Below are 11,545 nucleotides of genomic sequence, written 5' to 3'. Positions count from 1 at the left end.
TGATTTTTTCCTTCTCATACACCCCTAGCCAAATGCCCCCAGAGGGCATCACTTCCCACTTTGATAATTACTGTAGTTACCATGTTCTGAACATCACATTCTTTCTTTTTCCCCCAAATATTATCTGTATAGGTGGTTGAATAAAAATATTTGGACTTAGTACCAGCAAGCTTGTTAGCTAGACAGTTAGCATCCGCTAACAATATTAACTGATTTCCAGTATGGTTATGAATAAACATTTATATCTGTCTACTCGACTAGTTAATCCAAACAATATAAAAATGTATACTGTTGATAAACAATACAAAAACAGACATCACATAGGGCATACGTAGCATTTTAATATAACTGTTAACATTACGGCAGCTGGGAATTTGAGCATGATTGAGTTATTTTATTTAATCTGTTATTTTATGTTTCTGTTTTTTTTTTGTTTTTTTTTTTTATCTAAAACCCAGAGGTTGAGATTTTTGTGAGATTGATGTGTCTGCATCATCTGCATTCAAGCATTTCAGTGGGCTTAAATAGATCACTCTTAACAGCAGATTTAGTTCACAAACAGCTGACCTAAATATGATTTTCAGTTACAATAATTACTCCTAAATTTCTACATTAATAACTTACTTCTAACTGCATCAGACACACGTTCACAAGATCTTCTTACTTGTGAATTCAGTTCCCTGGAGACTCCCAGGCAGCAAGGAAGTCGACCGGAAGTTGAAGTCGGCCGCGTGCCGCCATCTTGTAGTAGAACTTCACTTGCGTTAGCATCCCATTGACCTCCCATTCATTTTGGCATCACTTTGACAGCGAATAACTTTACATCTGAGGCGTTTAAAGACTCCATTTGTCCATTATTTATTTCTAAAGATACACGGCAATGCATAAAGGGCTCCATTACCTTCAATGTTACATTACAGCCCCGTAGAAACGTAAAAATAGGCTAACGATTGCGTTATAACCTCTTGACTCTCTGTCGCACAGTAGAGAAATTACCGTACAGACAGGAGGAGAAGCTCGCAGGCAATTAACTTAATATGGAATGCTGGCGTTACATTTTAAAACACTATACAAAATAATTAATCAGAATAGTTACTCCTGCTCACTCACGCCAAAGAACTCCCCGCTCAAGCTGGCCGTCTCTGCAAGATTAACGATGGCAGTTTTCACGCACAGCTACTAGAAGATTTACATCTGTCAGACAGGTTGCTGACGTCGTCAAGCTTCGTTTGAGTCTGCGCGTCAGAAACGGAAGTGCTAAAAATAGGTAGAAATTGACTTCACTTGTCTCAGTTGAGTTCCAATGGGGTCGCTGTGTCCATTTCTTTTACTGTCTATGGGAGACTCAATGGTTCATTTGAATCAGTGAGTTGTTGACTCGGGAACGAATCGTTTGTTGCGATTTGCAATTTGATTTAAAAGGTTCATTGAAAAGACTCAGAAACCTCTTCTGCATGTTGGAGCACGTGATTATTATAACTCAACTGTCACTGTCAATAAACACATCAAGAAACTTTTCATTTCAAATTTCAAACATACTGATTTCTCACTGAAAAGGTCATCTTGTCTGAATCAGAAGACTGCGCTAAATATGCACAGAAAAAAAAAAATGCAAAAATAGTTGCAGATATGCCATCGAAGAGTAAAACGGGATATAGGCCTACTTTCTTTTTTTATTTGGACTAAAGACTTGTTTTAGCAAAAAGACACAATTTGAAGTAAAGAAAAAAAATCTTTATGGATGATTATTTTTACATACAGTTTTACACTTCACAGGACATTAATTGTTATCATTTGGATTATTGTTGTTTTCATGATCTGTTTGGACTTTCTGTTTTGAACTGAATCTGTTTTCATATACATAAAACACTATAGACTAGCTAATAATGTTTGTTTACTTTATTATAAATATATATTTTTTTAATTAAGATAAGACATAGCTGATCAGCAGATTAATGATGAATGAATAATTATATTTTAACAGTTAATGCTAGTAACTTTTATCAACTGAAATTTTAAGACATTTTAAAAATGTTTAATTTATACAGACTCTGGATAAAAGTGCATAATATAGTGAAAAAACCCCAATAGCTTTCTGTGAGGAAGAAACTGTAAAGTATAATAATCATAATCATAATCATGAATATTAAATGGTTTATTGTAATTTTGCTTTAAATTACCATCTTCAAATACTATGTATCTTACCCTTGAAACAGGCTAGAAATTTCTGTCTGATCTCTTTAGTTTTAAAACCATACACAAGTGGATTGACAAGAGGAGGCAACACAAAAACTGTTATAGAAAACATCCTGCGTATGTAAGCGGGAACACTTTCCGACCGATGTGCAACAAGGGGAAAAAGAGTGTTGAACTCCAAGAACAGGAAGACAACTAAATGAGTGCCACATGTCTGAAGTGCCTTTTTCTTTGCATCAGACTGCTTATTAGTAACACAGGTGATTAATATATGAATGTATGTAAATGCCACAACAGAAAATGCAAGGATGTGGTACAAAACCAGGGTAAACAATCCATAGATATTATTCACTTTTGTGTCTTCACACATGAGTTTCATTATAGATGGATTATAACAGATAAGATCTGTCATGTGTGTCTGGCAAATCTTGTAATTCAGAAAAAGAAAGAAAATAACAATTATTACAGCAAAATTAAAAAGCCACATCCCAGATATGATTTTCACCAAGTTACTGGTATTCATAATGGCTTCATATCTCAGTGGAGAGCAGATAGCGATATACCTGTCATAGGCCATAGCGGTAAGAATAACATAGGATGCACTACCATACAGGTGTACAATAAAGCCTTGAAGCAAACATGCAGGGTAGGATATGGATGTGTCCTGAGACAATATACTATACAGAAGCTGACAAAAAAGGTTTGTAGCACCCATTGCATCATTGATAGGCATGTTAAGCAACAGTATGTACATTGGTTTGTGAAGATTCCTGTTCAAGCAAATGGTGACAACAATTGTTACATTGCAGAGTAAGATGAACAAGTAAATTGTTAATCCAAATATGAATGCAGGATAAATGCTGGTCTCAGGCAGTTCCAGAGAGTGTAATGTCAGGACCAGTGAGAAGAGAGATTCATTTGGATACATGGTTAATGTTAACTGTTAATGGCCTGTTTAAAGAAAATTAAACAGGTGTATAAAAGTTTAATATAGAATAATTTACAATTTAAGTATAAATAAAGAAAAATGAATAATTTAGATTAAATCGAAATCTCACCAAACTGTTTAATCTATGTTGCGGTCCAAACTTGAGCTGTCATTTGTTAATTTGGCCTTGTTGCATCTCATACAACCTGGAAAACTCAGCAGTACATCTGATTATCCACAACATATTCAATAAAATCATGACTTATCTTACTTTAGTGGTGTTGGAAAGCACTTTGCTGTTGTCATCTGATTTATACTTGTGCTGTTTACTAAAGGAATGGATTATGCTATTTATAGCATGCGCACATTGGATTCTGATCAACTGACATTCTCTACAGAGCAATTTTTCACATGAGACAGAAGTCTAAATATACTGCCCTCTATTTTGCCCCTTGAAATATAGTACAGTTATATGTCCAAATTATGTATTCAATATTTTCCAATGCATAATTTAAATAATTAAATCAGTTTTATTTTCATAAATGCACTTTTTTTACTTAACACTTAAACTTACTTAATACTTAACACTTTTTTAAACTTACTTTTACATTTACTAGATGCATTATTTGCACCTATAATGATTAAGCATTTTTATATTTATACCAATTTAATAACTTTATATGCAGTAACAACTTTCCGATTTGAATGGATTTATTTATTTTAATTTTTTTCTTGCTGTCGTTCACCTGAAAAAAAAAGACTTAATAAACTCGATAACATGGTAACTTCAAGTATACAGTATATATCTTCCAGATGAATATGCACATCAAATAGATGTCTCTCACATAAATCCACATATGAAGAAAAATGTGTGTACATGTGTAGACAGACTCCCATAAGTTACTAATAACTGCAATTCAAGCTCCAAACTATTGATCATGCTCTAGCTCTTAGGTAAGGGCATGATAGAACTCTCATGTATGGACACAGTTTGGCTGTGTTTATGACAATGTCTAGCCAGGGCTCACATTTCTCCATACATAAATCCCAAATAGTTTGAAATTGTTAGTGAATGAAGATCAGTATGAGAATTAATGTTAATCTCAATTATTGTTATTATGTTTGTGAACAAATTTTTTTTTGTGTTTGTTAGTTTTCGTCAAACTGCAATAAATTGCTAAGCCTTTGGAACTGACCTTCTTTTCCAAATGCATATTATTTTAAATCAATTAAGTCATCCCCAGAGATCTATAGAATTTTATTAAGAATTTTGTTATATTACATATATTACATATATTAATACTCAGGAGGGGAAAATAAGACTCAAAAGTATTTAATAAAGAAGCCAAAAAAAAAAAAAAAAAAAATTAGTTGCTGTAGGCCATAGCTAGAATCCATAGCTTGAATCTGAAGTACTGTAGGTTCCAGCTATTCCTGCAAAAGATGAAGGGGTGGAGCATACTTCTGCATGGATGGGGCCAACCTGGTGGTCGTGGGGAGGATGGAGGGAAACAACAGCTTCAGTATCTGCAAACACAATGGGTGAGTAGAGGGCTTCTATATTGTTGAGTGACGATTAGCTAGATGTAATTGTAATATGTGACATGGCACTTAATCTTTCTAGTAGAACTTGCATAAATTTTTTTTTTATAAAAACACCTAATTCACATTATTCTAACATAAATTATTTAAATCTCATTAGAAGTTTTGTTTCTTTTCCAAATGGACCTATATAATCATTTTATTCTGACATATACAGCAAAATTATTTAATATTTTTTTACAATTTTTTATTAACAATAGGTTAGATTCTCAATGAACTGTAATGAAATAAATTGAAATTCTGAATACCTTTGTAAATAATCTCCTGCTGTAAATGCTCAACATGCAGATCAAGGTTTTTTATTATGCGGACTGGAATTTTTGCTGGAATACAGTTTAAATTAAACAAATATTTCAGTTATTTTGGCTAACTAGACTTATAAATACTATAGTGTTTCATTGAGGAATTAATCATTCACGTAGTTTCATTTGTAAATGAAAGCACAACACGCTCATTTATCATCACATCACGTCGAAACTTTATTGGGATAATTGTCAGATAAATGACAAATTAAACTACGTGAATGATTAATTAGTCAACGAAACAATATAGTATTTATAGTCCGGTAGCCAAGGAACATGGTTAAAATAAAAATTTAATAATGAAATATTTTCTATAACAATTAATTTATTATTTCTTAATTCAAAATAAAATATTTATGAATAAATCTCTGATAATCCTGGGTTGCTATGGTGACGCAGGTTTGTTTACGCATTAAACTCATGGCCACGAGAAAAATATGTCGTTACCTCAACATAAGAAGTCTTGGCCAAGGGAAATGGATGTTGTTACCTTGACAAAATGATATTGTGGCCACGACATATTATCATGTTCCCACAAGTTATTAAATCGTGGCCATGACAAAACAAAGTGAACCGACAGTGTCATCTCCCGGGCACCTTATTTTATTATGCAAAATTTACACAATCATTTTCAGACACTATTCATCTTACTCTTGAAACAGGTGAGAATTTTTTGTCTGATCTCTTTAGTTTTTAAATCCATCCACAAATTTATTGACAAGAGGAGGAAATACAAAAACTGTTATGGAAAACACAAGGATGTGGTACAAAAACCAGAGTAAACAGTCCATAGATATTATTCACTCTTGTGTCTTCACAAACTAGTCTCATTATAGTACTTCATATCTCAACGGGGAGCACATAGTGATATACCTGTCATAGGCCATAGCGGTAAGAATAACAAACGATGCTCCACCATACAAGTGTACCATAGATGCCTGCAGTAAACATGCAGGATAGGATATTAAACTGTCCTGAGGAAAAAGGCTTGTAGCACCCATTGTGTCACTGATAGTCATGTTAAGCAAAAGCACGTACATTGGTTTATGAAGATTTATGTTCAAGCAAATGGTGACAGCAACTGCTACATTGCAAAGTAAGATGAACATGTATGGTGTTAATCCAAATATGAATGCAAGTTACATGCTTGTCTCAATCAGTTCCAAAGAGTGCAAAGTGAGGACATGTGATAGGACAGATCTATTCATACACATGGTGAAAGTTGGTGAAATTCTAATCTTAGCAAACCATTTGAATCTATGATGCTGTCCAAAATTAGAGCTGTCATTTTTTCATTTTGCCTATTTATATTAATCCCATACATCCTTAAAATCTTTTTACCACAGTACTTTTAACTACAGAAGATTTGGTTCTTCAAAACATAATCAGATAAAATGATTACATAACATTCACCTATCAGAAGCCATTCAAAGGCGGCATCTTTTCAGTGCTGTTGGAAAGCACTTTGTTGGCACTTTGTCATCTAAAGTCATCTGATTTATACTTGTGCTCTGTTTAGGAATATATGATGCCATTTAGCATATGAACATTAATTTCTAATCAAGTGACATGCTCTACAAATCAATATTTGACATGAGACATAATTCACTGAATATACTGCCCTCTGCTGTCCACTGAAAGTGCAGTTATTTATCCAAATTATGTTTTAAATATTTCAAATGCAACCCTTGAAACACACACACACACACACACACACACACACACACACATATATATATATATATATATATATATATATATATATATATATATATATATATATAGATTCATAAATACATGCTTTTATTTCTTACTCTCTTGATTTGGCTTGTTTATATGCACAATTTGCAATGCTGAATGCATGAATTTTGCAGGAGAAATACAGTGTTTTTTTTTTTTTTTTGTAAAATCTCAGCATTACATTGTGTACAAATACTATGTTTTTATTTTGTAGTAATTAAATGAGGCTGAAATGAGGTAAAGTTCATGCTGATTTTTTTTAATTAAAAAACTCAAATGTAAATGAATGTTCCTCACATTTCCAGGTTTAATAAATAAACATTTCCACCAAGGAAAATAAATTTGTATTTTTACAATTACAATGTAATTAACGTTAAATTTTTAAGGCATTATTACATTTATTCCAAATTAATAGCTATTTGAATGCAATAATATATTATTAGATTTCATGCATATTTTTTTTCCAAATCCATTGGAAATCCAGTGCTGCTCACAACTCTAAGCCCTGCAGGACCACAGCAGCCCTAGTAGGGCCTACATCATGGCTAGACAATCAATGCCTACACCTTTGGCAGCTCAGCCTCAGCCTAAAACAAAACCAGTGTCATGGCAAACTCTCTAACCACTAGGCCATGACTTTCCCTGAGCCACAGGAGAGATGAGGAAATGGCTAAATCCAGAAATGGTAGACCTCCATCCAAGAAATCTTGTGCTCGCTTGCCATCCAGGGGCAGCACAGTGTCTCACAGCAAAAAGGTCCCTGGTAGGGACAAGAGGCCTTTCTGTTTGGAGTTTGCATGTTCTCCCTGTGTCAGTGTGGGTTTACGCTGGGTGATCCGGTTTCCTCCCACAGCCCAAATACATGCAGGTTAAGTGAATTGAAGATTCTAATTTGTCCCCCCTGACTCGTGTATAGATTGACTTGTGTATGGATTAACTGGTATAGCTGTATATGTTGAATGGTGTTAAGAAGAAGATAAACAAACAAACCAAACTATTGCCATCTTGTGCTTATTTTGACAGCAGATTTGATTCAGTCTTAGTCATAGTCTTTTGACTAGAATGCCATTTAGTTTTAGTCATATTTTAGTTATCTGAATTGGTTTTGTTTGAGTCTGTTTGAGGAATTTTCCATTTGTATCATCATCATTATTATTATTATTATTAACATTTTTATTATTTTGTGTTTACCTTTATTTTGAATTTCACATTGCGTTATGTTTTAGAGTTGAAGAAAATGTCTGTAAAATGAATGGATAATGTCCTGGCAATGAGCTGCTAGTAGGCCTACTTTTTCTGTTATTTTACATATTTATTTCTTACAGTGTAATATTATATGCCTGTTTTAACGTTTTTTATTCTCTCGCTGTCTTTTCTCAATACCATGTCTGTAAATATTTAAAACACCTCAAATCTCATTTTGATGTCAACCTGATCAGTTCCATTATATGATTCAAATGTCAACACATGTTGAATTTGCTGACATATATGATTCATCTAATTAAAACCTGATTTGGTTAAAAAATTGTTTTTGACTAGCATTTTAAGTAATATAGATGATGGACATTTGTTACATGAAGAACTGAGTTTCATTTCATCTGTTTTTATCATAAACAGGATTCTGGATGTAAGTGGACCAAAGCATTGTCATTACATTGACAATAATACTTACCCACTGTACAAATACAGGCATATATGGACATTATGGATATTAATGCAATGAAAAAAAAAATTTTTAAATGAATTTTGTTCATTTAATTATTGTTATTTTGACTTTTAATAAAGGAGTTCACAGTGTACACATGGGTTAAATAGATGTTAGGGACATTGGCATTTAATGTATTAAGATGCTGGTGTGAGCTTGTCTAATGTGTCATAATATATTGTATCAAACAGTGTCATGGCACAGCAGACTCGTCTCTCATTGGCTGCCAAAATACTGTGTCATCATGACCTCATTTATTACCTGGAGACCCATTAGTTGTTAGGCTTGCATGTCAACATTTTGTATACTGTAGAAACCGTAATTAGTCATTAGTTACATGAATGTACTTAGTTTAAATTAGTCATGTTTGTTTCTAGTGTCTCGACAGGGAATCACAGTAGATTTGTCAAAACAGGATAATGAGTCTCTTAGGGATATGCATGACCAATCAAAAGTTTCATAACAAAGTTACACTATGAGAATAGAATACTTTTATTACTATTAGATATTAAATCTTTAAATGCTAGTCAAAATTTTTTTTTTTAACCAAATCAGGTTTTAATTAGATGAATCATATGTCAGCAAATTCAACATATGTTGACATTTGAACCATATGGAACTTATCAGGTTGACATCAAAATGAGATTTGAGGTATTTTAAATATTTACATAAATGGTATTGAGAAAAGACAGTATCAGTGAGAGAATGAAAAAAATATTAAAGCAGGCAAGTTACACTATGAGAATAGAATACTTTTATTACTAATCGATATTAAATCTGATATGGCTATGGAAATTTTTATTTTAGCTGATCTTTTTATAAACTATTGGTCTCTGATGAAGTTTTGACGTATAAAGCTGTTTTTTATGAATTTGATGTTTTCTAGTTTTAATTTGACATGAGACCTCATATTATAACATAACAGTAACTTTGGCAAACAGTATATGACATTTAATTTAATTTGGCAATTAGATTTGCTAATTCTTCACAAGAAAAGAACAAAAATGTTTAAGAAGAATGAATCTCATTTCTTTCTATGGATGTTTCATTATCTCTCTTACTATACACACACACACGCACATATTTTTGTTTTGAATTTGTATACCTCTATGAGTCAAAGTGTATAGACCAACAAAAGCTTTATTTGGACATAATTAAACTAATTAAATGCTCATGAGAAACTTTTTTGTTAAATAACAAGACTTCAATCAAGGTAATTATATTTTTGTTTGTACAACAGTGGTTAATTAGACCCATTAGACCCTGGTCATCAGTTTAGAAGCCCTTTAAAAATCGGTTTTCCTTTCACACTGCCCGATTTCAACACAAAGCAAGATTTTAAAAGAAATCAGTAGGTATTTTATTTGTTTGTTCACTTAATTTCCATTTGCAACGAACATTTTTAGTTTTGTCATTATTTTCTGTACAGTACAAATACGATGCACCTTTTTATGATTACAAATATGTGGAATGTGAGGCTGATTTTATACCACTGAAATGGAAAATGTAAGACTTCAAATATAAATCCCCTCATACTTTGTTAATGAAAGACATTGGCTTTTCAAAGTGGTTTTTCCTATCAGTTTATCAGAGACTTTTATGGCTTCAAATATTTGACTTGTGTAATAATCATACTGTTTTGTTTCCTCTTTTCAGATTTGGAGTTCAAATGAATTTTTCACTTGCTTTCAGCAATGGAACAAATTCTTTCAATGAAGGATTTTATCTAACTGCCTTTCGCAGTCTAGCAAACAAAAACTACCTTATTTTGGCCTTGGCGATCATTTACATCATCACTTTGCTGGGTAACCTTGTTCTTCTGACTGTCGTGCTAATGAACTCCAGCTTACAGAACCCCAAGTATCTTGCTGTTTGTAATCTAGCCATCGTTGACATTTCAATGAACAGTGTTATTATTCCTCAAATGGTGCCTGTTTTTGTGTTCAATAAGAACTATGTTTCATTTGGAGCATGTTTTTCCCAAATGTTCTTCATGCATTTTTTTGGTGACATGGAATCTTTCTCTCTTGCTCTTTTGGCGTATGATCGTCTGATTGCGATCTGCTGGCCTCTGCGTTACTCTACCATAAACACCAACCTAAGGATGCTGCTCATAATAGTAGGGACTTGGTCTCTGGTTGTTTTGCTTGAGATTTTCCCAGTCGGTCTTGCAGCCAGACTCCCCTACTGTGGCTCAAGAGATGTAAACAGCTGCTGTTGTGAACACAGTCCAGTCTATAGGTTGGCTTGTACAGACATTTCATTCAACCGACAACTGGCTACAGCTAAGACTATGACTGCTTTACTAGGCCCTTTGTTTTTTATTATCTTCACCTATGTGATTGTAGTGGTTGCTGTGACAAAGATTGCATCTGTATCACAGCGCTGGAAGGCCTTCCACACCTGTCTCACTCACCTGCTGTTAGTGCTTCTCTATTATATACCTGTCATGGTGGCATATGTTTTAGGAAACCTCCGACTAGTTCAGAATGTGGATCTTTTAACATCAATTCTGACTATTTCTGTTACCATCCCACCAATGCTGAACCCCATCATCTACAGCTTAAAGACCGATGAACTCCGAGACAAGATAGTCAAGCTTCTGAGAAAGCCAAAAGTGGCACAACAGATCATTAAAAATGAGGCCAGTGGTTAACAAATGTCTTGTTTTTCCCATAGTAGGGGAAATATACTTTTTCATATTTTACATTATAATCCATGTTAAGCAGAATGCACTTATAACCTATATGATTATTAAAAATATATCTTTAAATGCTCTGAGCTAGTGCAAGACCCTTTTTTTCTTGCTTTGTATTCATGGTATGATACTTGTAATTAAGCCATACGTTACTCAGAATTAATGCATGTTCAGCAGTCCAGCAGATGAGGATGGCAATGTTTCTCAAGCATAAAGCATCTTTTCATATTCACTTGATTCAAGCACACTTGCATTTTTAAATATCACATATCAAGTTTTTTTTTTATTAATTTATTCACAAATGATGAAAAAGTATCAAAATAATTAGTGTTTTATAATTTCACAAAACTCAGGTCACTGTAAGACCCACTGTC

The 11,545-nt window shown here is 33.3% G+C and overlaps 1 protein-coding gene and 2 pseudogenes across 1 annotated transcript; 1 reads left to right on the top strand and 2 right to left on the bottom strand.

The window, feature by feature from the left end:
- Positions 1 to 2,040: 2,040 nt before the first annotated feature.
- On the bottom strand, positions 2,041 to 3,124 carry LOC127973048 (olfactory receptor 52J3-like). Its single transcript, XM_052577082.1, has 2 exons — positions 2,226 to 3,124; positions 2,041 to 2,116 (listed from the first exon to the last, which is right to left on the bottom strand). The coding sequence occupies exons 1-2, from the start codon at positions 3,122 to 3,124 to the stop codon at positions 2,041 to 2,043; spliced, it is 975 nt and encodes a 324-aa protein (XP_052433042.1).
- Positions 3,125 to 5,659: 2,535 nt separating this feature from the next.
- LOC127973047 (olfactory receptor 4K15-like) lies at positions 5,660 to 6,242 on the bottom strand (annotated as a pseudogene).
- A 4,242-nt stretch (positions 6,243 to 10,484) lies between these two features.
- On the top strand, positions 10,485 to 11,129 carry LOC127973046 (olfactory receptor-like protein COR9; annotated as a pseudogene).
- The last annotated feature ends 416 nt before the right edge of the window (positions 11,130 to 11,545 follow it).

The sequence above is a fragment of the Carassius gibelio genome, chromosome B15 (genome assembly GCF_023724105.1).
Source record: "Carassius gibelio isolate Cgi1373 ecotype wild population from Czech Republic chromosome B15, carGib1.2-hapl.c, whole genome shotgun sequence".
In the NCBI taxonomy this organism is placed as follows: domain Eukaryota; kingdom Metazoa; phylum Chordata; class Actinopteri; order Cypriniformes; family Cyprinidae; genus Carassius; species Carassius gibelio.
The sequence above is the reverse complement of the archived record's forward strand: the minus strand, read 5'-3'. Positions and strand labels throughout refer to the sequence as shown.

Excerpts from the sequence above, each read along its gene's own strand:
- LOC127973048 (XM_052577082.1), bottom strand. The coding sequence starts at position 3,124 with ATGTATCCAAATGAATCTCTCTTCTCACTGGTCCTGACATTACACTCT. Across the intron at positions 2,117-2,225 it reads ACTAAAGAGATCAGACAGAA|TTTACAGTTTCTTCCTCACA; the intron begins ATTTCTAGCCTG and ends TGATTATTATAC.